This window comes from Thermobia domestica, chromosome 10 (assembly GCF_964235325.1).
Source record: "Thermobia domestica chromosome 10, izTheDome1.hap1.1, whole genome shotgun sequence".
Taxonomy (NCBI): Eukaryota; Metazoa; Arthropoda; class Insecta; order Zygentoma; family Lepismatidae; genus Thermobia; species Thermobia domestica.
In genome coordinates, this window is record NC_137463.1 from 262,070,433 (window position 1) to 262,098,287 (window position 27,855).

A 27,855-nucleotide genomic window follows, 5' to 3' on the forward strand; every position below is an offset into this window, starting at 1 on the left:
ATATTGTTATTGTTGAATTTATTTAAATGTTGAAGAAATTATACAATAAATTGTTCGAGTTGAAGTATATTTATAATTTTCACGAAAAGGATTACTTGCCCAACCTATTCCGCATTAAGGGGAATCCTAAAATACCCTTTCATAGGTAGTGGATTACTTGGTAACAAGACTGCCGCTACATATAAATATAAATTACCTCATGTTTCAATCTCGGAACTTAAACCTTAATGCGTGAGGGCAATAAGAAGTGGATTTCGAATCTGGCAGTGATTAAAAACAAGAAAAACGAAAATAAAATTTGTATTACTATTTGTAAGCTGGATAAAAGGAAAGAAATTAATTTCATTAAGTATATACATCTTTCGGTTATTGGTACAGTTAGAAAAGAAAAGAAAAAAATGAGTCATTGGCAAGCTGCATACGAAGCTAGGGGTAGTATGTTACGTAATAACAGAGTCGCAATAGCTGACCCTCCCCTTATTTCATTTGACGATGAGATAGAAGGTCGTAGGTGTGAAGGGCAGGAAAATCAGAGAGGGGGGAATTTCTTGTCGTTCCCACATGCACCTGTTCATGAAAATAGACAAGCAGTGTTGCGAGCTCCCATAACCTGTAACTTTCAAAAACAATTTTCGCAAAGTATTTTTAATTCTTTAGAAAAGCAAATATATGATATACCGGTAATAGATGGAACAGATGGTATGTTAGTATGTCATTTTCTTTTGAAACTTGATATGTTAATAGTAAAGGAAATTGCTCCCGTAGAGGCGATTTTAGTATCGAGTTTACAGAGGTGTAGGAAGCAAGCTTATGAAGAGTTACAGCGCTTGTTAACAATAACTACAGATTGGGGTCATATTTGTCATTCATTATTATTAAAATTTGTCACACCCTTGATTAATACGGAATTTATGAAGGTATCATTATATAGAGTAATGCAAGAAAATGAAAATTTATTAAACTTTTTACAAGAGAAACTAAGTACATTAAATGTTTTAGAAATTAACATGCCTGAAGATGAAATTTGTAAATTAATAAGTAATTTAGTTACTCCCGAAATTCGTAATCTGTTGTTGATACTTAGTGTTCCAAAAACGGTAAATGAATATGTAGATTTTGCGGAAAGTTATGAAATTAATGACAAATATAAACAAGATTATAAAAATGTAGTTAAAAGTGAAAAGGTTTGTTTACCACGGGTAAAAACTTCTCTTAGAAGTGCCAGGACAAATTATTTGCCATCACCTATTAATAGACAGAATAGACTGAGTTATCAAAATTTAAATGAAAATAAAACCGGAGTTCATAGTGCGTACTCTCATAGTGCAAGGGAAGATCATGGAAGCTTATTACAATTGCCCATCAGTATATGCCATACTTTATATCCCTGTATAATAGATACTGGCTCGACTCTATGCTTAATTGAAAACAGTGTTTTAGAAGAAATCCGTACGAAATGCAAGCCTAAAATAAAACAAGTAAACTATTCTGTGACCATCATGCAAGGGAATGAGTTGTTAGTGCGTGAGTTGGTGCAACTTATTTTCTTTATTCACGGTGTCCGTTTTACGGCGTGGTTTGGAGTTGTTAACCATCCAAAATTAAAATTATTATTGGGTTTAGACTTTTTACGGGATAATTACGCCCATATAAATATAAACGCTCGAGAACTTCTTTTTGAGAAATTGAAAATGCAAGTAAAGTTACAACCTTTTGAGAATAACCCAGTTGGTATGAACAGTGATCTGTGCGCTTTCCAATATCATTTCAGGCCTACTCGGAGAGATCCCAGACACCTTGGCGCCAGAGTTTGTGATCGATTCGAGGGGACTAGGTCTGAAGGTGCAGCTTTACAATATGGTGGCAGTTCTTTTTCCTGTAACCTGACAACACCAACCCAAACCAGCAAGGCTAAGCAGTTTCCAAGGAGGTCTCGACGTTATGGCAACCAGACCAAGCAGACAACCAGTGGCGTAGGCGAATCCAGGAGTAGGGCGGAGAACCGTACTAAGGCAAAGACCAAGGAGACAGTTGCACTTGAGAATACTGATACTGCTGTTTATGAAGATGTTCCACCTGGCACGAGAATCTTTAATCCATTGTATAAGGAGGCAGATAAAGAGGGAGATGGAGAAGAAGCATTAAAAGGTAGTGTAAATTTTGAAAATATTTATGATGAAAGGTTAATACCTTATGTTAAACAATTACTTAATGATTACAAAGAAGTAATAACCGATAAGTTAGGGCATGTTCGTGATTATTTATATGAAATTCAATTAACAGATCCTTCACCAAGCATTACTCAACCATATATGATTCCTAAATATAAAATGAAAGAACTTGATTTGTTTTTAGATAAATTAATAGAACAGGGTGTTATTGAAGAAATAAATAGTAGCCCATACATTTCACCCTGCTTCCTCGTTACTAATCGAGATCAATCCAAGAGATTAGTGATTAATTATGGCCAAATTAATTCTAAATTGTTATTGACTGGATTTCCGAGTCCGAACTTAGAATCTATCATATCTAATATAGGTAAACACCATCTGTATACATTAATTGATGTCCGATCCGCATTTCATCAATTGGAGATTAAACCTGAGTGTAGGAATATAACAGCATTTGCTACACCAAATAGATTATTACAGTATTGTCGCCTACCGATGGGGATGGCAGTTTCACCATTCGTTTTGTCCAGTTTAATGCATAAGATCTTTCGTGATATAGAAGGGGATTATTTGGATATTTACTGTGATGACTTAATAATTCACTCGGATAGTGTTGAAAAACATAAAGAAATTTTAGAAAAAGTGTTAAAAAGGTTGAAAGATTGGGGGATTACTATTAGTCCACACAAAGCTCAGATTATGAAATCAAAAGTGAAAATATTAGGATATGAATTCTCTAATGGTCAAATGAGAATAGATGATGAGAGAGTAAGAGCGATTAAAGAAATACCCAGACCGAAAAATAAACGTGCCTTAAACAGAATGTTGGGATTTCTTAATTATTATCTTAGATATGTAAAAGATTATTCAGAACTTTTGAGTCCATTATATGCTATGAGATCACCTACGGTTCCATTTATCTGGGGGAAGGAGGAAGACGATTTATTGGAGAAAATTAAGGAAGCTATTATTAACCATATTGTTCTTAAAGTGCCAGATATGAATGCGCCCTTCGTTATACATGTCGATGCTTCCACCAAAAATTATGGTGCTATATTAAGCCAGTACGATGGTGATGGAAAACTTAGACCTGTTTACTTTTTGAGTAAACGTGTTCCTCCATCAGATTGGTCGAAAAGCGTTTTTGATCTTGAACTTTCTAGTTTAGTTCATGCGCTTGATAAATTTGACATGTATCTTCATAAGAAATTCACAATTTATTGTGATAATTCAGCCTTGACGTGGATACTTAAAAATCATAAACGTCAAAGAAAATACGGCTCTCTTATTGAAAAGGTGAGTCGATATCAATTTGATATTATTCACTTGCGGAGTGAGCGCAATATGGCAGATTTTCTAACTAGGATGCATAATTATATCGATTATACACCTCCTTCATCAGATATAGTGGAAATTGATAAGGTGGATGATAAAGAAGTACACTTGAATTTTGTTAAGTTCTGGAATAATCCTTTCTTTCATAAGCCATTAGGAGATCATCAACGAGAGGACCCTAGTTTAAATACTATAATACAAGAATTAGAAAGGGGACAGGTAAAGGAACCTTATGTTCTTAAAAATGGTATCCTTCTGAAGAAAACTAAAGGTAAACAATATGGAGGTTTAAGAGCTGTTGTACCAGAGTCTCTTAAGTATAGTGTGATTAAATTTCATCATCAAGACCCTGTAGGTGGGGGTCATAGTGGGGTCCAACGAACGATAGCAAAAGTAGCTATACGTTATACTTTTCCTAATTTATTCCAAGAAACTAGAGATTTTGTTCAGAGATGTACGACTTGTCAGCTATGTAGGGATAGGAATAGACTTCCTTATGGTACCTACTATACTCAGAAAGAGAAATATCCTAATAATTCTCTATTTTTAGATGTAATGGGGCCTTGGCCTATCAGTAATGGGTTTAAATATGTATTAGTCTTAACCGATGGTTTTTCTAGATTTGTCATTATCGAACCTCTTAGGAATTTGAATTCAAAGTCTATATGTTTGAAACTAGATAAAATATTTTATTCTTACGGATTTCCAAATAAGGTGATTCATGACAATGCTGGATATCTGCAAAGCGATTATTTCAAACATTATCTATTTAGTTTAGGCATTAAAAACATTTGTACTACTCCTTATTCCATGTCAAGCAATTTAACAGAAAGACAAAATAAAAATATAAAATTAATTTTGAAAACCTATATTTATAAAAATCAAACTAAGTGGTCTAAGTATATTTATCAAGTCCAGTACACATTAAATAGTAGTGAAAATTCTGTAACTCGTAAAACTCCAAGTGAGGTATACTTAGGAAGAAAGATGTTTAATCCTTTAGATGTAAACTGGATTTTAGATCTAGGAATTCTTGAAAGTACTCCAGATAAAGCTGAGATGAGTAAAACTATTGTAGATAATATTGAATTGGCCTGGAAAAGGAAAGAGAAATTGTATTCTAGAAAACATAGAGATATAGATTTACCTATTGGAGAAAAAGTATTGGTTAAGAAAGTAACTAAATCTTCTTTGGAAAAACGTTATCAACCTAAATTAGATAGCCAATATCAGGGTCCGTTCGAAATTATGAGCTATCCAACAAAGAACACAGTGTGGTTACAACTTGTAGCTGATAAGAAAGTAAAGATTAAACGTCATGTCAGTTTCATAAAGAAATTTTATCCAGCAAGAGAAAATAATAATGAAAATAATTATGGAAATTAAGAAAATATGTACAGATTCTGTAAGAATTGTAATCCACTTCACTATTAATATATGTTATGTGTTATATATATTTGTGTACTGTGCTCTGTTTGTACAATTCTGCAGGTTCGGAATTGGGTGTTTCTGGCCAGGGCTGTGTTCGCTGTGTTTGCTGTGTTTGTCCCAGAGAACCTTCCCATAGAAGAATGGATCTAAATCAGGACCATCAGGTGGATAGGCAAGAACAATACCGTCATCAATCCTGTTATCTTTCTGCAGTAATGGTGCGTGCTTCGTCGATTGGACAATGAACTAAAAGGAGCTCCGAAACAACTAACGATTTGTTTGTGAAGAATTTCCATCGGTGAGTTCGTTCCATTATTCTTTACTGCATGCCGTGCATGGAAGATGAACTTACTTCGAAATGTTAAATAACAGTTTGTTTAATTAAATCACCCTGAGAGGGGGGAAATTTAATATGGGACATTTCAAAGAAGTTCGAGTTGAAAAAAAAAAAAACTTGAAAACTCTCGATCAGCTGATTAGTTAAATAAACTTGTATATGGAAACATTGGCTCTGTAGGTCAATGTCATGGTTCTGATATTCGTTTGTTCGAAGTGACTAAAACGCCATCTATCTTTTGTATTCTACCCGTACCTATTACGTTTCCTTTAGATTGAAACATGAGGTAAGCAGGGGTAGGAGCTTAGAAATTGTGTCCGTTAAATTGATAACTAGTTAAATGTTATTTCGGATTAGTGTTTGGATAATAATGCTCCTACACAGAAAGTAGCCGGATTAATTAAGTGTAAATTTATGTAAGTGCCATTGATATGCAGCTCGTCAGGAAATTGTAAGTACAAAATTTTAATCTATTTTTTTTCTTTCCATTTCGGCCCAACTGTTACAACTTTTTGGTGAGTGTATGTCTTTGGTCACTAATTTAATATATATATATTGTTATATTTGGGGATTAAATTTAATTTGTGTAGATATTTGATATATGAAACCTGTCAAAAGTACAACCAGTAAAATTAATTTAGAATATAAAGTAGTGGAATGCGAATGTATAAAAATTTCCGGACTACTATTCAAATTGGGAAAGGGTTCAAGTTAATATTGAGCAATGTTGTTTTGTGTTAGCGCAGTTATATTGTTATTGTTGAATTTATTTAAATGTTGAAGAAATTATACAATAAATTGTTCGAGTTGAAGTATATTTATAATTTTCACGAAAAGGATTACTTGCCCAACCTACTCCGCATTAAGGGGAATCCTAAAATACCCTTTCATAGGTAGTGGATTACTTGGTAACAAGACTGCCGCTACAGACTAGGAATGCATTAAACTAGCAGAGAAGAGAAAACAGGCAAAATTACGTTGGCTACAAAATCCGAATGAAATAACTACACAAAATTTCGCAGATACCAGGCGGGAAACTTTCAAAGCATTTAGAAGAAAGAAACGCGTTATAAGGGAATCAACGAATTTTAGAAAGGATATCAACGTCGTTCCTATATATTAAATAAAGCTAACTGAACAGTTCTCATTGATATAGATAGCATCTTAAGTAGATGGAAAGATTCCTTTAACGAATTGCTCAACACGCAGCCAAAAACTAACGTACGTGGAGAATTGGAAATACCCACTGCAGAACCGTATATAACAGACCCTAAACGAATAAAAGTAGAAAACGCTATAAAGAAATTAAAGAAACAAAAATTTCTTGTTGTCGATCCAGCGAAATTCCAGCCGAGTAAATTATAGCTGGAGGCCAAAAATTATGGAACAAAACACACAAACACATTCCCTTATCTGATACAAGGAAGAATTGCCAGAATAATTGTTTGGCATTGTTTCAATTCACAACGAAAGCGGCAAAACTGACCGTAATAATTATAGAGGCATTTCCCTTCTGTCAACGTCCTATAAAACATTCTATTAGAAAGATTGACCACATATACAGATAAAATACTTGGAGACAATCAGTGCGGATTTAGGCAAAATCGATCAACTATCGACCAAATATTTACCATTCGCCAAATATTCGAAAAGATGTGGAAATACAATACTCCGGCATATCAACTATTTATTGATTTTATAAAGGCTTTTGACTCGGTTAGCAGAGAAGATTTGAACAACATTATTACATAATTTGGAATACCGAAAATGCTAGTTAGATTAATTAAGATATGTTTAAATGAATCCCAAAGTAAAGTTCGGATAGGAAAATTTTTGTCTACGAGCTTTCACGTCAAAAATATCCTGAAACAAGCAGATGCGTTGTCGCCATTATTATTCAACTTTGTTCTGGAATTTGCTATAAAAAGAATCGAAGATAGCAACCAGAGCCTAGAGTTGATTAGGTTTCACAAGGTTATGGCATATGCTGATGATGTAAATTTAGTAGAGAATGATAGTAAAACAATAGAAAGAAATGCATTGGTCTTATTAAACCTTGCAGGGAGATTTTTAGAAGTAAATGCAGATAAAACTAAATACCTGGAGTTCGTCTGGATCGTAATACAGTAAATTATGAATGCGCTAAAATATCGAGTAATACTTTTCATAAAGTGGGTACGTTCAAATATCTAGGATCAATATTAATAGACGAAAACCGTATTGACGAAGAAATTAAATGTCGACTAAGAGCAGGGAATTCGTGCTATTATTCACTTCAAAATCTCTTGTTGTCGCGAATTCTGGCAGGAATTTGAAGCTTAAAATATATAAAACAATAATCATGCCAGTTGTTCTGTATGGTTGCGAAACATGGTCGCTTACTCGGAAGGAAGAACATAGACTGAAAGTATTTGAGAACAAGATCCTGAGTCGAATATTCGGACCCAAGAGAAACGAGAAATGAGGAATGGCGGAAACTTCATAACGAGGATCTACATAATTTATATGGTTTACCCATTATTGTTAGGGTCATTACATTTAGGAAGATCAGTTGGGCAGGTTATGTAGTCAAGATGGAAGAAACTAGGAATGCTTAACTTTAAGATCAACTTGAAAACGACTATTAGGAAGACCTAGGTGAAGATGGGAGGACAATATTAAGATGTATCTCGCAGAAATAGGAATACAAGGTAGAAACAAGATCCAATTGGCTAACAATAGAAGTCAGTGGGTAGCTTCTGTGAACGCGGTATTGAACCTCCGGGTTCCATAGGCCATATTGTTAGTTAATTAGTTAGTTGTTAAACAATAAACCATATTATCCAAAGATCCATTCATAACTCAGCCTACCGGTGTAGAGGACAACACTTCAGATATTCGCTCACCAGGGAATACTGATCGCAGAAAGTTGCCAGTTCTTGAGAACATGACACTTCGTGCCACTAATATACAATTATAGGACCACACTCTGCCTCCATTCTTGAGCATTCGTAACAGCACGTACAGTTAGAACTTCCCATGTATGTTAATATAAAAGATTGTGAAGTATCGCCAGTCCACCACGAACTGAATTGTAGAAAAAATAGTTTTCCAAGATCAAGAAGAAATCAGCGGCAAACAGACGCCTGACGTTCGACCTCCAGAGAAGAGGAACTAAATTTTTAGCTATTATTTCCGGGTGCTATTATGAACCTTGTAGCACACTACCACTCTTTCTCCTTGTGGAAGTCTATATGAAAATTAAATGCTGCAATAATGATTATTATGTTTTGGTGAAGAGCATTTGTGAGACGAACGCTACGGAGGGAACGATCCTATTTCTACATTCCGAGCAGTCATCCATAAGCTACCTCTATTCAATACCTCTATTCAATATATACAAATCACTCAAGAGCAACATCAACTCTATCACAAACTCACTCGTCTCAATAAATGTTTCGGTTCCGTTGATAGTACAAAGAAGATTCCACTTTCATTGGTTATAATCACTTTCGAGAGAATTCCAGAAGCTCCGAATATTGTTTTTTTTAATATTTTACTCATTTGAAGGTAGGGGTTGAAGATTTTAAGGAAGAATCTTATATATAATGCTATCAATATGAAAGCATGGATCGTCGCAAAGCCACAGTTAAAGCTGCGCCTCGACTTGTTAAGTATTCTTCAGAACAGTAAACGTATATTTCTTAAAAAAACAAGACGTGAAAGGCAGCCAAGTGTGTTATTTACCAGGGTGGTACCCTTGGTACCCTTGCTACTTCATAGGTTGTAGAGCTCCTCCTTGGCTAAGCGGTTAGCGTAGCGTTCGATTCCCGGCTGGATCTCATGTGGTTTGGATTCCACGTTAAACAGTAGGTCCACGTCTCATATAGCCTCGCTGCTGAAGAGGGACGTTAAACTAAAAATCAACTCAACTCACTCACAGGCTGTACAGTTGTGCAAGTACAATCACTACCCAGAAAACAGAAGCTAGGATAGTATCTCAATCTGCTCAACCAGAAACTTGTAACACCTAACGCAACACAAGTATTTGAAGTAAAAGCACCAGATTTAGCGAAAGAAGCAGAAATCTCTCTCCATGATTTAATGATGATATTCCAAAATGGAATTACCATGGCTTTATCCAAGATGATAAAGTCATATTGAGACTGCGGCAAGCAGAAGATCCCTATTTGAAGATGGGTCTTATGTCAGAAATGTTTACATTTTATGCCAGCATTGAGAACTCCATAACTATTCACATTTTATTTTGTAATTAATTGTTGCAACTCATGAAACAGTGACATTTGTAATGTCTTTAGGTTGAGTCTTTCGGGATATTATAAACGTAATGGAATTACTAATGGCATACATCAGATCAGTTTTGAAATTTTTTAAATTAATACGTGTGCAATGATTACAATTTATTGGTCTTATGAAAATTTTTCTCTTTTTGCTTTGGCTGACGTACTATCCACAAATTTGACATACATAAAACCTGTTTTCTGAAGCAACATATTTAGGACTACGAATATTCCAATATGTTAAATAATATAATATTAAGGAGTGCATTAATAAAAGCAATACAATTTTCTCTATGTATGAAACAACCATGAAATTAGAAATGCTTTTCTTACTTTAGTGTTCTTTTTCAGCACCGACAATATATCAGAAGGACTTTACTTATCCATACGTATCGAAATCTCACTACTTAAGTGTGTGTGAAGTTTTAAATAGTATTGAAAGAGTACTGCTGCACTGCGGCAACGTTTGATCGTTTTGTAAATTACGTGTCATTTTATATAAAATGTAAAAAATAAATCTTTCAGGGTCCTAGAAGCAAATGTGACCCTTTGTTTTCATCCTCCTTTTGAGACCTACTTCGAGTTTTTATCTCCCTACCAACAACATAGATGAAAAATAAAATAATCAATACAAATACTTTTGTTTCTTACTACGGAATATTTATTGCATAGCTAGAACACGGAAATATAAAACTGAAATAAACTTTTAAGAAAGAAACAATTTTTAACATTGAAAAATACCAACGGCATTCGAATAAGATAAATAATTTTACTGTGCAGAACAGATATAAATGTAGGAATGAATTGGTACAGTATACCTATCTGATAATCCTACAAAACCTCTTTCTGTTCTGAATCAAAGTAATAAAGGGTGCACACTGTTTTTAGATAAAAATCCTTTAAAATAAAATAGCGATTATTTTTTATCTTTACAGCTCATACTTAATATCTACCTCCCAGTCCATCTTTAATAGTAATGAAACAGAAGTATTTAGTAGTTGACAGAATTTATTCACGTTTCTTTTCTTTAAGTAAAAAATAATCTTTCTGAGAGGATATTTGTTAGTGAATTTGGAAACTTTATATTCCTATATGTCAATTACACACACTGTTATCAAGGGACAATTTCGACAGTACATCCACATGATGTACAACGATTTTAGATATGAAGTCATTTTTCATAGATATATTTTATCAACTCAAATATAGTGCTCTACAAACTGTGCTCAATGTGCTTGCCATGCTCCCGTAGACAGATCCTTAAGCGAGTCTCCCATGAATGCCATAAGATCAAAAGACTTTCTGGACTTTCATAGGCCTCAGTAATTACTTGACAAATGTAACGTATACCATGTATTGGAACTGCATAATTCGTGGCCTCCAGATGGCCATACAAGTAAAAGCAATGGAAGCAAGGTCTGGGGAGATGGGTAAACATTCTGTTGTTCCTCGTCTGCCAATTTACGTACTCATAAATTGGGCATCAACGATCCTCCTAACCATGTTCCCGTAATGGTTAGGCACTTCTCCCTGGTCGACGTCTATCCTGTATTGCAATCTTTCTTTTAACCAGTTAAACACATCAGCAACACTAACTGACACTGATGGCCTTAGCGAATGTCTTTGATTGAAGTCATTGGCACTGTCCCGTGAGTGCATATGATCTGAATTAGTTCTTCAGGAGATAGCATCATTTTCTTCTTCACGTTCACCTTCAGCAAATGAAATATGGTGTGAGTTATCACAATTTCCATACGATATCACAGTGATCACGTATTCAACATTGCTTCTATAATATTTTAGAGATTAAATATGTATAAAAATGTAATTCGTATTCGTGTTTCCGGTGATATTCTACCCTAAATTTATATGTCAAACGTGTACTTTCTTATTTAAAAATTAGAGATGCAAGTGCTCGGAAAAAACCGGCTTTTTTTTTTTTAAAAAAAAAACTGTTTTTTCTGCTCGATTTTTTGCTTGGGAAATTTTGGGCTTTTTTGCAAATTTTGCTTTAAACTGATACAGCAGACTTTGTTTCGCTTTTCTACAACAAAAAATTCATTTAGTTAATGGTTGATGCAGATAATAATATGAAACCTCGAAAACAAACCATGATTTTCATAAAGATTTTTTAAAAATTCTTAACATATTTACATTATGAATTCCAAAGGATTAACCAATATATGTAATAATATTTTAATCTCTTATATACAATAAATACTTAAAAATGATACACAAATAATAGCAAAATTTTATGTAGTATTTTTACTTCAAAATATCACACACCCTCTTTTTGAAGCAAAATAAAGAAAAAAAACGAGAGAAATCTGCACATCAAGAGCTTCGTTTCGGATGGTTCTGTACATTCTTGAAATGTTTCAGTTACGTTTTAACTTTCATATACATTGTATGAATATTTCGAACAAATTTTTCACTGATTGATCACATACGTAATAATTTCTTATCACCTATCAGGTGCTTCGGATCTGCAAAATAGGTAACGCTCCAAATTCTGTAATGCACTGACTGTTCCTTAAGCTTGTTCAGAATCGAGAAATATCGAATTTTCTGTTCATGGATCATATACGTAATAAACGGTTCATCTGATCGTTTGGTTTCCTAGACTGTAGAATATATAACCACCACAACGGTTTACCCAGTCCTGACAGTTTCTGAATTTTTAACAGGAAAATTCAACATATCGTTAATTTGTTTTACAAAAAACTATGGAATACATTTAAAAAGAGTGGAATAAACAATCACTGTTCCAATTCACAAGAAAGACGACAAAATTGATTGTAATAATTATCGAGGCATTTCTCTTAGCATTCTATTAATAAGATTGAACCCATACGCAGATGAAATTATTGGAGATTATCAGTGTGGATTTAGTCGAAATCGACCAGATATTTACCATTTGAGAAATACTCGAAAATGAATGGGAATATATTACCCAGTACATCAACTGCTGATTGCCTTACAACTCGGTTAGGAGGGAAACATTGTACAATATTCTTACACATGGAATACCGAAAAAGCTAGGTTTATTAAGTGTTTAAATGAATCCCAGAGTAAAGTTCGAGTACAAAAAATGCGAGCTTCCACGTCGAGATTGGCCTGAAACAAGGATATGCGTTATCGCCGTTATAATTCAGCTTTGTTCTGGAGTACGCTATAAGAAAAATCAAAGATAGTAACCAGGGCCTAGAGTTGAATGGTATTCACCACGTTATGGTGTATGCTGATGATGTAAATCTGATAGGAGATCAATCGAATGAAATGCAGAGGCCTCATTAAACGCTTGCAGGAACATGAGTAAATGCAGAGAAATCTAAATACAAGGAAGTTCACAAGGATCGTAATACGGCAAATTATGAATGCGTTCAAATATCAATTAATACTTTCGACACAGTAGATACTTTCAAATATTTTGATCAGTATTACCAGACCACAATCATACCCACAAAGAAATTAAATGTCGACTGATATCAGGAAATTCTTGTTATTATTCAGTTCAAAATATTTTGTCGTCGCGAATTCTGTCAAGGAAATGAAAGCATAAAATATATAAAATGACAATCATGCCTGTTATGCTTTATGGTTGTGGAACATGGTCGCTTACGCTGAGGGAAGAACGGAGACTGAAATTATTTGAGAATAAAATTCTGAGACAATATTTGGACCCAAGAGGAACTGGAATGGAGAATGGCGGAAACTTCATAAATAGGAACTACATAATTTATATGGTTTACCAAACATCGTTATAGTCATCAAGTCTAGGAGGCTCAGGTGGACGGTCATGTAGTCAGAATTGAATAAAGTAGGAACGCTTTCAAAGTTTTAACTAGAAATCCAATCGGATTTCCATTATGAAAACGTCCATTAGGAAAACCTAGGCCCAGATGGGAGGGCAATATTAAGATGGATCTAGCAGAAATAGGAATACAGAGTAGAAACTGGATTGAATTGGATTAAGGACAAAAGTCAATGGAGAGCTTTTTTGGCCATAGAGAAAGAAAGAGAGAGAACACATTTAAGTTAAGCACAACTACACAACGAACATGAGTAAGTGGTTAGCTCTCGCACTTCTATCTTGAAGTCCGGGTTTCAACCCCGCATTCGACCATTTTGACAAAAGTTTTTCTTAATTTCATCTGAGAATGTAGAGATAGTGCTTGTACTGTGAATCCTGGCCGACTTCTTTCTAATCGTTTTTAAATCTTTGTTATTACTAATTACCAGCAGTGATAGATTTGCGAAGAGGGTTAGGGTATGGTTGTCTTTCGGATTGAAGCCTCTACCCCGAAATTACGAAATATCTAAAACAAACTAAATACTAGATTTGCCATTACTCATAAAATTCAACCTGTCCTCAAATAAAACATTAGGAATTTTTAGAAAAACTAAGCATTAATAAGAAAAGCCCTTCCAAAATACTTTTCTAAATCCGCCACTGATTATCAGTATAAAATGGTCTTCAAGGTTGTATCTGGAAGATTATAGCTGAATATACAAACGAGGCGAGATATTTGTTATACCTGTACTCATAGACTTAAGCTCCTCTTAAATAAAAGTTAGGAACTTTTAGAAAAAACAAACATTTTTCAGAAAATCCCCTCCCAAATATTTTTCTAAATCCGATACTGACTGTTTCTACCAAGTGGTATTCAAGCTTGTGTCCGAAAGATTATTGTTAAATCATTGCACAGCTACAGTATATCGGAAATGTGGAAGTACGCTCTGACAGATATATTGAAAAACGTACGCTCTGATGGATATATTGAAAAACATAAGTTTAATTATGTGCTAGAAGCTAGAGTACTAAGCTCTAAAAAGTGAAACACGAATGACTAAAAAGAAACGATCTAGAGAAGAAAAAAATGTCGATAATTTAGAAGTTAAAATAAAGTTAAATAGCTTCTAAAATTGGCCTCAAATACTACGTACTTTATGTTTACTGTAATTCACAAATCATTTGCTCCATCCATCATGATGGTGAATTCCAGAGAAAAATATAGCATTAAGGTCATGAAATCTTATTTAACTTTAGAGTATACTATAAGAAAACTATTTAAACAGAAAAATTATGAAAATAAAAAAAAAGCCAAAATTTCCAAAATTCTCGTTTTTTTAAAAAAAAAGCCGGCTTTTTTGTGCAAAAAACCATCGATTCAAAAAAGTCGGCTTTTTTGCATCTCTAATAGAATTTTTCCAATATGATCGACAAGATGGCCGCCGTCTTGGAAAGAAATTGCAATCAAATTTTCCAAACCCATATAAAATTACTATATAGAGAAATCACGCCAATCTCTGAACTACACATCTCTAACGCGGTTGTACAAACAATTGGAAATGCTGCCACATGTCGGTCAAAAGTTAAACTTAACATTATTTATAAGTGTCCCTAGTATACCGATAGAGGTTTTCAAACTTTTTCCTGTGTATTACCAATTTAGTACGGTAACTACAGACGTACCACTCAAATATCAACTTTTTTAACTTTAAATTTGAAATGAAATTTAAGGAAGCAAACATTTTGAAATAATAACGTATACAAACATTTAGAACGAAAGTTGCTAAGAAGATAGACGTTTAAACCAAAGTCTTCAAAATAAGAACAAAGTATGCAGGCACACACACATACGTAAAGTATGATGTTATTATCGTGATTGTGCTTAATTATAACGAATTACATAATTATGTGAAAATTTAAACATCGTTATTACTAGTCCACACTCGAACTAATGGGCATGACAATAAAAACGATTAACTACTCCTGAGCAATCCTGCTGGAAAATCGGAGTAACTACTCCTGATGTAATCTCCTCCCTCAATTTCGTATCAATAAAACAAGCCACTACTCAGATAGAGACTGCTCCAAATTGATGAACGCTTACTAGCGTTTCCTCTGCGACTAGTGAGTCATATCAATAGAAGGAGTAATTACTCATTTCTCTTATCTGTCGGGCGGTCATTTCGTCTTGTTTAACTTATGGTACAGTATCCTAAATGCTAAGGAAGGGACAAGCAACAACGGCGGTTTCGATCATAATGTATTTGTGGATTTTATAAAAGAGTTTACCGTGATATTTTAAAAGTCACAGTTACCAGAAAAAAGAAGAAAATTTAAGCTTTGAAAGCAATTACAGTAAAATGCAACGATATACCATATACACACAAATGCAAAACAAAATCATTCGTTTTCGAAATATCAAATAATCTGTAAAAACAAAATACTGATTTGAAGGAAGGGAAACAAGAATATAATATTGAAGCCATGAGAATGAACACGATTCGAGCTGATGGATGGTGATTCGAATCGAACAATATCAAGATTAAAAGGTGAGTTCTGTCGCTCTGCAGCAGAAACGTTTGAGATGTGTGCGTAAATTCATAAAAAGCCTAATCTCTTTTGTCTTTTGTTTTATTACCTTTAGGCATTTCAGTATTTATGAAGTAAGTATTTGTGACCTTTAGACATTCAGGCGTCTCAAAGAAGTACAGAACATCACATCATCATATTTAAGTATGCTACCAGTGCAAGGAAACGTAATTTAGTTTCCAGATTTTGCAATAATCGAATCCATTACACTTCTAGTAGTCAGATGAAGTACTTTAAGCCACACCAGAATCTTCTGACACACTGCCCTGGAATCCCGGTTTCGGTTAATTTTCCTTTTTAAAAAATGTGCTAACCACTCCACATTTCCTTTCTTGGACTTATAGTTTTTTTTAATCACCATTTGCAACATTCCTACGTAGTTTTTCTGTGCTGCAAGTAATTATGTACTCTGCCACGTTTCCCACGGAGTCACGTCCTGAGACTGCTCCCCAAACTTGAAGAAAGTACTCGCACCCAAGAAGAGTCTTTGAGTTATATTGAAATCAAACGCATAGTAGTAACTCATGTCAGCTCGAGCATAGAGCTGTGGCATTGCTTCTTCCAGGTCAGTCGAGACGAGTAGTGCTGAGTTCTCTTTTTATTGATATCAATGCGAGTAACTACTCCAAAATTGAGAGTAATGAGTACCTTCTCCGTTTTATTGATATCATCCAACATCATGGGAAAGTCTACTTCGATGTGTTAGGTTTGTCATGTCAGGTATAGTTCCTTCTTTATTCAAGACATTCACTATTATACGCCGATGAATCATCGACGGGGCGCTAAGATTCCTTTCAGACTAACTTATAAAGCAGTTATATATAACCTCAAATCAGAAAAAATGTCTCTCGCCGCATTATTGTTACTGGTAACTACAGAAATATATATACTGCTCCAGCAGATGAACGAATTCTATGCCAAGCCACGAAACTACTACTTGAAAAATAAAACACAAACTAACTAACTAAATAAACGAAATAAATGAAAGAAATCTATCCTTAAGAAGAATTACTTTAATAAAATAAGAATCAAATATTACAATGATAGTAATGCTATCAATGCATCCTGATAGCTGGCGTCACCATTGTAAACGTAAAAGATATATATCTGGCTGCTTTAGTCATTGTAAACTGTCTACTAATTATTATTATTATTATATTACTATTATTAACTCGGTATTGGTAGTAATTGTAAGCAATGGAAAGATGTCTTGTTGTCATAACAACTGGAATAAACGATGAGATTTCTTTTCCTGTTACTATTGCTATTTTAAATTCACACCCAGCTTATACCCTTAAAATTGAATATCTGTATAATTTAGAATCTGTACTGAACAGACACAACGTCGAAGTCCATTTTCTAAACAGATCGATAATTCACGTATTGGCCTTTGGAAATATTGCCAAATTTTTACAGATAATATTTGCAATACCGATACTTATCAGAGAACAGGACTAGCCCATTTAGAATCAGGGAAAATGCAAAGTAAAGGAGAACACAATAACAAACTCGAATACCAACACACAACAAACCGACGATAACAAAAAAAAAACGTAAACAACTATCACACAACGGATATTTCTTAATGTCCATTTGGCAAAAAATTACCAAAATTGAAAAAAATAATAAACGTCGTCCCAAGATCTTGTCAGGGACAGAACTTCCCCATCCACTGGATAATCGTTTTCCTCACTAAACGCAACAAAATTTTATAGTATTTCAGTAATACTCGCTCGCTGAACTATTGTGATCCATAATTAAAGTTGAATTTTAACTACCTAAAATTGTGCTTATACGTTCCTACTATGGGTTCAAAAGACCCCTAAAATATATTCTAAAAATCAAAGAATAAAATACAATTCGTTAAAATATATAATCTGGAGCAATCCTTAAAGATTAGACACAACTAGTTGAAATGCTTATTCTTCGAACAAGAAGAATAAGTTTATGGAGATATTATTTGCGAAATATTCAAACCTCTTTCCCAATAGAATAGCATATCAAACGAAGTGAACTGGTAAATATCTTCTAGATTTCTTTTAAACAGCTAAAGTTCTTACTCGCTTGGCTAGTTTGTGAGCACAAAATAGAAAACTAAGATATTGTACCAATTACCTTGTTCTCTTTGCTAGAGTTGGAGTATGTACAATCGTCTACCAAAGTATGTGTCTCTCTGTCTTTTGCCTCCCTCCGGAGTAGTGACAACCCTAGAAGGGAGTAAGTTCTCGACCCTGGCTACCCGCAGATATGTTGCATTATAATGTAAGTCAAGGAATATGAAAATGCTAATTTCGTTATAAAGAAAAGGAGTATAAACTGCCTTTGCGCTTGCCACCCCCAACAAAATTAAAGCTAAAGTTGTCATTGCGTGAGGAGAAATTGTTAATGGTAAATACATACTTAGACCCATAGTGGAAAGACTACAAGGTGGATGCAATGCAGTGCTACAATCTTGTCGCTCTGGCGCATGACGTCATCTTGGTCGCAGACGTAGCCAGCTAGAGTCAGATGAACTTTTAACAAGCGCTTGCTCGCTGGTATCTTACACGCAAACTTCTCTTCTATTTATAGTGACCTTCAACTAAGTAAAAATTTTAGTACAAACAATAATTATATAAACGTAATGTAATAAATGCTTAAGCTAAGTGAGTTCAAAGGAAGATATTTACAATAGCAAAAGAAACAGCAATATCAGTTCATATTAAACAACTTTGAAGTTTGAACAAGCCAATATTACTCACTACATTTTCTGCTTTTTCTTTCTTTCTTTCTTTTCTTTTTTAAACATGTGAAGTAATACACTCGAGTATGTATAGGCCTGAATAATCTATAACACAGTGTGCCGTTAATGCATTTCATTATTATATATTTATGTATGCTCAAGTATATTTTCGTAACACATTGATCGGTTTTGATTTACTATTATTATTATATTACTTGAAAGAGAATTCTTTACTGATGACCCCATATAAATTTGAGAATATCTCAAGGGAGAATTCGTAGTTTTCGTAAACAGAAATGCACGTACGTATATTTTCGTTATGCTTGGACAGTTTTTTTAAGAGGTTGCTCCCACGTAAGTTTCGTCAGAATGTCAGGGGAGGTTAAAAACTTTATTGAGCAGGGACCCACATATTTAATATCTTAAACATCGTTTTTATTTTTTATTTATAAAAAATTCTCTTATTTGAAATCGCTGATCGCTTATTTATAGAATTTGTATTTATAGAATCAAATTTGGTGAAATTGACAGTTCTCTGAATATTAGTGTCAAGATTTACGCCATAACAAACTGTATTATTAAACATTTGTACGAAATAAAACGTTACATATACTATTATGTTCTAAAAATATATAGAAATAAATATGTATATACAAAGCACCTCAAACAAAGAAATTGCAACTTGACTATTTCAAGCAAGAAACAAAGTACTAGGCGTAGGTGAAGACGATGTAGGGGTGTTACAGCTAGACTAGAAAACATATAAACCATAAAATTACATAATTTTCTTAATTTTCTTGATAAGGTTTCTCTTTTCTGTCCCGTGGACAAAAAATAAATACAAGTAAATGATTATGTGGAATTTGATGTAATGAGAATGCGGGAGTACCCCGAGAAACTCACGGAAACGATTTTGTCCATCACAAATTCACTTGACCGAGAAGCGGACCAGTATCCCTTGCACCAGAGGTGAGCCTTCTGCCACTGAGCCACCGTGCTTCCTTGATTGGTTGAGAATCTACCATATTTTTAAATTTACTGCAGTCATTCTTAATTTTGTAATTCTGGGGGGGGGGGCCTAAATATATATATGTAATTATCCAATGTTATGATTGAAATGAACAAAAATTTCAAAATCTGAGTGTAAACATGTCCCGACAATGTCGCCCTGATATGGTAGGTGGATACTTTATTCTCTTGATCTAATACATTGTTATATATCTTTGTAACCGTTAATCGTTATTACGAACCTTCCATTCGTTAGTTAATTTGAAGTGCAACGTCCCGTTTCAGCACCGAGGCTACAGGGAATGTAGACCTCCAGAATGAAATGGGATCTGAACTACTTTAACGCGTCAATGCTCTCCATATGCGTAACTCGAGGGAGGTAAGCCTCCTAGATCATCGTGCTTCCTTCTCGAGTTACATGCCTGCCTCTGTGGGGAAAATTTTGTCTCTATCTTATGTAGAAGGAAATGATGATAGAAATGATAACCTCTGTCTGTTCCCCTCCCTCATGATTTCGAATCCGGGTCTTGCCTCAAAGTTCGTCTTTTTAAATCGTACTATTGGATTTTTGTATGCAGAATCAACACAAGCTACTGTAGCCCTATATACTAATATTACATACTATTAATACTAAAAAGAAACTACATAATGAAATCGCTTTTTTATAATTTCATTTAACATTGCATTTATTTATTACTTTTATATAAAACTTACCATATTTTAGGTTTATTTTGTGCTGTCGCCTGCAAGCTAAAATCCATTTCTGGAGACTTTCCCCCTCTTTTTGAGGAAATCTAAAGTATTTTGTATTAGTTCTCTTAGTTTTTCTGTAATAATTACTACAGCCATGCACTGCACAGTTAGGCATTCTCGATATCATTAAAAGAACAAAGTAACAAAGAATTTCCACTTGTCACTTAAAGCCGCACTTTTTCCCGTTGTCTCTTGCAAACCAGATGACGTCACAGCCACGACAGCGCTCCAGGCGTCATGCGCATGCAACCACCTTGTAGTCTTTCCACCATGCTTAGACCTATATTAGCATAGAGTAAAATATTTTTGTCGTAATTTCCCTTAGCACTCAGTAGATGACATTGAGTATATTAATAAAAAATCTAAATTCTTTGTGATGTCTTCACTATTTATATAACAAGAGAGAGAAAGGAAATGTAAACATTATTTTCTATTAAAACTGTTATAATTATAATAGTAATGTTTACATTTTTAATGCTTACGTTTCGAGTTTATTTGATATGTCCAAGAACGTAAATTCCAAGTAATGAATATAAATTAAACTGTATTTTCTGCTGTCAAAGTAACTAGATAATAAAAATATGTTTGGGATTACAATTGATTCGTAAATATTTTGATTTGTATATATATTTCACAAGAACAAACTTATTGTTTTTGAAAACTACGAAAGATGTTCTACAAGCCTCAAAAAAATCATACATTTTTAAAAGCACACTATTTATCAAGCGAACGTTGTCACTTCCGAGACATTTACCCTTAGTAGTACTACCTTAATTAAATGTTGTCATACCGTGCCTGTCGACTTGAATTGACAGCGGGTTTTTCGAATTTGCTGATTTTCTCTTTACAAGTAAGCAGTGAAGGGGCACAAGCTTTGGTGCTGTATTCAAGGGGCTAAAATTGAAAATCTCTGTGAAATCAATTGAGTTAATATTTAAATTAAGCTTTTGAGGTACTAATTGAATATTTTTTATCAAAGGTGGTTGCTTTCACACGTAAATCAAACCACCCTCCGCACATACAAACTATACTCGTATATTATACACTAATAGAGTAATTCTTGCTTCCTTTTAAATTCTCTGAAAAATATCGTCTGCAGAAGAGAAAAAGCATTCTTTTTAACGGAATATCTTTCAGTGACGGGCAAGGTTTTTTACACAAAATAAACCTTATTCCATGGTACTATCTACATTATGATTTGAAAGAATTCTATAGGAGATAAATATTACTTCAACCAGAGATGGTAGTTTCTTCCCCAAGGTAAATAAATTTATGTCAAGTTGGAAATCTCTGACCTTCTCTAAATTGGGACAATGGTTCTCTGCTATAATAGACTTTTTGTATTTAATAAGCTTGTGTTTAATCAAGAGTGTGTAATTATTAATGGGGCTTAATGAACTCAAGGAAACAATAAGGAAGCATATATTTGAGCATTTACGTACATACGGGAGTGAGTCTTGGACGTTCGATCCCAAAATCACGATTCCCATTAATTTTAACCTAATTTTAGGAGTAAATTTACAATATTTAATGTAATTGACAAGGCGGATTAAGCAAATAAAAACGGTTAGGTAACAAGAAGTTTTTAATAAAAGGATGGGGACAAAATCTTCAACCGTAGAAAAACTACTTGAATTTTAAACTCAGAAAATAACTTAGAATACTTTTACTTATGATATGAAAGTTTTAATTCTTATATCTACAAATACAAGCCTAAGTAATATTTTAGGCAGAACCTGAAAATAGCCGAGTAGTCTTGTTTGATTGTACGAGTGTAGATGTTTCTACGCGCTGTTTAACAAGACAAGCGTTTCAATAAGTTTAGTACCCTGAACTCGTAAGATTATATTTCACAGATATGTAATGTACAAATTATTTAATTTAATTTTTATTGTTTCAAATACTAGTAGTTGCCCATAAAGATAGTTATGGGCAAAAACGTAAGTCAGAATGCAGTTAAATGTGCATCTGTTTGATAGACAATGAGTGTGAACCTTAGCTTGGTTAGCTTGGTTGGAACTACAAGCTTGGTTTACAGCTTTCAAGTTAAAAAATTATCAAATTAAGTTCTTACAGTTAAATAGTGATATATATATATGTCCAAGTTATATCCCAGAGGGCTAAGGACAATAGAGAGTGTTGCCGAATAAATTGTCTTTCAATCATGAATACGATACTATAAATGACGTGTTCATAATGAGTGTAAATGAGTACGTAACTTAACATTAAAATAGAAAACTTGCGAACAAATCGAACATGATTCAATCACTGCTGAATTATGTATTAACTACAGGCATCTGCTGTCCCAGTATCTTCTTAGAACAGCTTGAGACACAAATTTGAATTACAAAGACCAGATACAACAAAGGAACACAAACCTCGCTTCCTGATTTAATCATAATATTTCAAGATTCAATTCTCCCGGATACGTTAAATATGATAAAGTGACATACAGTACGCTAGAGTGCGGCAAGTATAAGATCCCTATTCGAAGATGGCATTTATATTAGACTTCTTTTATGTCAGCCTTCAAAGAAGTTAACAAAAGGAAAATATGTGTAAAATCCCTGAACCTCGGAACTCATACCGTTTAAAATGACCATGTACACCCTAGCCAAGCCGATACACTTACTCCTATTAACTACACTAAAAAATGTAATCCTATACTATTTAATATAAATATACCACATACTATTGTATGTAAGTAAGGAAATTAGGATATCTTGATGCGTACTTCCAAGATCTTAACATCGTGCGAAAAGCCCAAGCGGCAACTGTCCTCTTGCACCCGTTAATAGTGGTCATGATCAGTATACTTATTTATGGAAACCATCTTATGAACAGCGCCTTATTTCTTTAGTGTGTGGCCACCCAGATTTAGAACTTAATATGCGAATTCATATGTCTTCGTCGTAAATATTACAACAAGTTGGTGCCTTTACCGTGTAAAAGGTTAATTTGAATATCTATTATAGTGATACTCTAAGTGCAATCATTATTCATGTTAAAAGTGAACTGACGAAACAAACACTGTATTATGTAAGGATTTTATGTCTTACGATTTGATTGTTTAAAGTCTCGGAATATTTTGATTCCCACTTTAGATTTAGAAATAATAAAGAAGTTACTTTTACTCAGAGATCCATCTTTCTCCTCTAACAGTGCGGTAACTGAACTATCGTAGTATTTATCTCATTCGCAGGACCTGGATTCAGTTGAAACGCTCAAGCTAACAATTCACCAACACCTCGCCAAACCCATTTTTAAATGCATATTGCGTAAGTGTATAGTTTTTTTGTTTGCTTGCGCGTTTAGCGAACGTTAAATCTAGACATATATTTGTCTTTTGTATCTGTTTAGGTGGCAAGATTTTACAGCAGTATAGCGCTCACCTCTAGTGAAAAGAGTCCCTAGTGCGATCCTCGAAACTCTGAGTCTGCATTGAACATTATCGTGTCCGTTTTTTTCTCTGTGAGCTCTCATGTTCGTTTAGTACGTAAAACTAAAATTTCTAATTTAATTTTTATAAGTAATCATCTAACAACTTTTCTTATATCTTTAGGTGGTGTGTTGTAGGATATTAGAAACGTATAGAATTAGCAAATACCAACATTCAGTCAGCTTTAAATTTTCTGAAAAAGTGGAAAAAATGAAAGCTTAATATGTGAAGAATTGTTACTTTTCTGGCGTTTTTAACTTTTTTCTCTATTTATGACAGTTCGTATTGTAGACGCATGTCTTACATACATGAAACTGGTTCTTGAACAACGTAATAAGTCCATATACGAATTATGTAACACAATATACTATTAACGACGGCAATAAGTGAAGAATACAATTGTGTCAATTTATGAAGCAATCATGACATTACGAATGCTTTGTGTTTGTGTGAGAAATGTTTTTTCTCAGCACCGACAATACATTAGACAGTATTTCGCATTCCCTGGGGAGAAAACGCTGTCCGCTTAAGTGTAGATAAAGTGCCAGGTAGTATTGAAAGAGGATGAAACACAGTGGCAACTTGTGATCTTGGAAATTACATATTATTTGTATAAAAAAACGAAAACAAGAAATAGTTGAGTGTCCTGTGTTTTACAATAATTCAGGTCTTTCTTTCCCATCCCCTTTTAAACTTACTTAAGTTCAAGACATGAATAAGTTCAAAGATTCTCTTGACAAACAACAAACATGAAGAATGAAATAAACAATATTAACACATTTGTAGAATATAACAACACTTTGATACGAAACTTCACACGGAGACTTCAACTACAAAGTATAAATATGTAATAAACATTTTTAAAAACAGGAACAAACTATACCAACAAAATCGAAATAACGTAATTAATCTTGCCGTACAGAACAAATGAAAGAAGATGAAATACAGTTGGTCCACTATAGCTTTCTGATGATCCTACAAAGTATATGTTTGTCCTGAATCAAAGTAGCAGAGAAAATGAGAGTTTATAAAGGTAATCAAGAAAGTTCTGACGCAATTTGTGAAAATCTCTGTTCAATTGGCCCTCACACTGTGAATTTGATGCGAATGGAGATAAGGGGAAGGTCAGTTATTAGTGTTGGTATATCCAACATACTATTTGGTTGTGGAAGTTCAATAACACAGTGAACCTGCGTAAGGACAGAGTGAACATGGGGCCACCACAGAGGGTCATAAAGGCGTGTATGCTGTACTAGTTCATACTCCATTCAACAGAGGGTCAAACGCCACTGCAGCGGAAGGAAATACATGTCAGGCTTTTGTAAGGATCTTGTGACTACGCGGACAGTGCAGCGGTGTTGTCACAAGTTTAAGGGCGGTGACAAAACACTAGAAGTCACAAAACGTATCGCAAAAACAACACATTTACAAAATGAAGACCTCCAGGCAGCAATTAGGACGAACAGTAGCCAGACACGTGAGGAAGGAGACTACAATTTGATGTGACTGGGGAAACTATTCGGCAGCACCTCCATTAACTTGGGAAGCATTACAAGCGGATGGATAGGTTCCACATGTTTTGATTCCGGGCCAGAAAGCAACGCGAGCGGACAACTGTGTTTCTCTGCTCTCGCATGTGAGGATGGAGCCATTCCTGGACAGGGTGTTGACATGTGATGAGAAATGGGTTTTGTATGAAGCTCCACTACTCTGTCATCATCGGTTACCATCTCATGAACCAGTTCCAAATCAGCCGAAACCAGCACTGCACCAGACGAAGGTGTTCCTGCATGTTTAGTGGACTACTCGCGGCATCGTGCATCGGGAACTCCTAACAGCTGCTCAGATCATCAATGTAACTCTGTACTGTCAGCAGTTGAGCCGTGTTTAACAAAAACTAAAAACTCTGTAGCCAGTACTTCTGAATCAGAAAGGGGTCCTCCTGTTACAGGACAACACTAAGTCCCACGTGGATATGATGACCCGGGATACTGTTCTGCGCCTTGAATGGGAAATACTATTGGATCCGAAATACTTCCCGGACAGTACACCGTTCAATTATCACCTGTTTTATACTTTGGAAAATTACCTTAGAGGACGTCAGTTCTAATCCCTAGAAGAGATGCAAAATAGACTTGATTCTTTCTTCGTTTAAAAGGAAACCAAATTCTACCGCGAAGGAATCAATGTCCCTCTACTGAACGTTGATCTTCCAGGTCTTATGTGATATGTCGATGTTCGAAGGTGGTGGGTGAGAAAGCGACAGACTTTCTTGGTTACTTTTATAATATGAACACATTTGTAGACTATGACATCACTTCCATATGACACAACTCGCAGACGCTCAACATGAAAGTATAAAAATGTAATAAACTACTATTGAAAACAGTACCAAACAATAGCAATAAAATCGGAATAAAGATATTAATTTTACAGTGCAGAACTGATGAAAGATCAAGAAATACAGTTGGTCTACTATACCTATCTCTGATCCACAAAGTATATTTTTGTTCTCAATCAAGGCAGTAGAGAAAGTGTGATTTTATAAAGCTCTCTGTTTTGGGATATTTTTTTTAAAAATATAGTACAGTTTATTTTTTACCTTTACGGGTGTTAACTTCATTCTACTCGCCAGTTCATCTTAAACATTAATAAAACAAAAGTGTGTGAGTATCTATTAAAAGTCAGAATATATCAACTTTTTTTTTAGCTTGTGACGAATCGTCTTTAGTGTGAATAATTTCGAAAGCGCATTTGCAAAGTAGAGTTTTATTTATTTTCGTATATCATATATAATTGTTTTCAAGGGATGAATTCTACGCATATCCAGATGTATATCGTTTTGAAATCTAGAATATATATACATTATATTGGCCCTCATTGAAGTTACGTTTAAGGTTAAAATTGTTTATATGTTTCTCTACTAGAGGGTTCTTCAAATACCTTTCTTCTTTACTACCAATTTAGTAGAGTGAGGTCGGAGAAACCACTTAACTTTATAGGGTAAATATTAATTTTTTTTGTAAATAGCAAATTTTAAATTGAATTTAAGGACACAAACATTTTTAATTAAAACCTATTAAAACATTTGTAAGGAATCATATTACAATTATAATTTACCCAAATACTAGAATAAACTGACCTTAATAAAGAATATTATTGCATATCATCAGCAGTTTGCTACCCATAGTTTCAAAATGCCTGCTCCATGGGAAGCTCTTTTGAATTTCTTTCTCAGCACTTAAATAACAGTAATTTATTCAGAGGCGAAAATCAAGAATTGTTATATTCCCGAAATTAACTCTAATCATTTGTTTACTTCATGAACCGCTTATTTTAGTAACAACTCAATGTAGTATATCATTTCATTGGATAAGTTCTAGTAGGTTTACATTCGTCCATGTAAACAGAAATCTAAACAGAAGAAATATTATCTCTGTGATGAATTAGAATTATTCTGTTCAGTCAGGAAAAAGCAACAATCAAGGAGAAGAGTAATATTTCGCATCTAATTTCTTAAAAAAATAGAAACCATTGTTGAATTTATACTTATTATATGCAATTAACTTTCTTAGAATGTCACAAAAACTCGAAAAGATTGCTTTATTTAATGTAAAAAAGACTAAGACAACTATGAAACTTTATATACATATTAATGTTTGCAAATCTTGTTTACTCTAACTTATTATAGAAATAGTGCAGTCATTAAAACGAAAATACTAACTGGTATTAATAAATAAAATCCCATCTACTGAGGACTTAGTTTTCTTACGATAAACCGTATTTTATTCTATGTCAATATAAGTTTATTTTTTCCCGTAACCTCCTCGGTCCCAGCAATTTTTTGGGGTAGAAATGTTATGTTCTAATATTATAGTTACCTTCGGTTGTATACCCTGTTAGCCAATTTTCAGTTATTCTTTCTTATATCTTTGTCATTTGTCCGCTGAGTGCATGTCGCCTATAGGCAACATGGGGACTCAGTGTATACATCATG

The 27,855-nt window shown here is 34.1% G+C and overlaps 1 protein-coding gene across 1 annotated transcript in view; it reads left to right on the forward strand.

Moving 5' to 3' along the window:
- The first annotated feature begins 398 nt into the window (after window positions 1-398).
- Window positions 399-27,855, forward strand: part of LOC145661920 (uncharacterized) — a 71,342-nt gene continuing 43,885 nt past the window's right edge. The window contains exons 1-2 of the mRNA XM_081727269.1: window positions 399-2,148; window positions 4,998-5,109. Of these exons, the coding sequence (XP_081583395.1) occupies window positions 399-2,148; window positions 4,998-5,109 (1,862 nt within the window). The remainder of the gene's footprint in view (window positions 2,149-4,997; window positions 5,110-27,855) is intronic.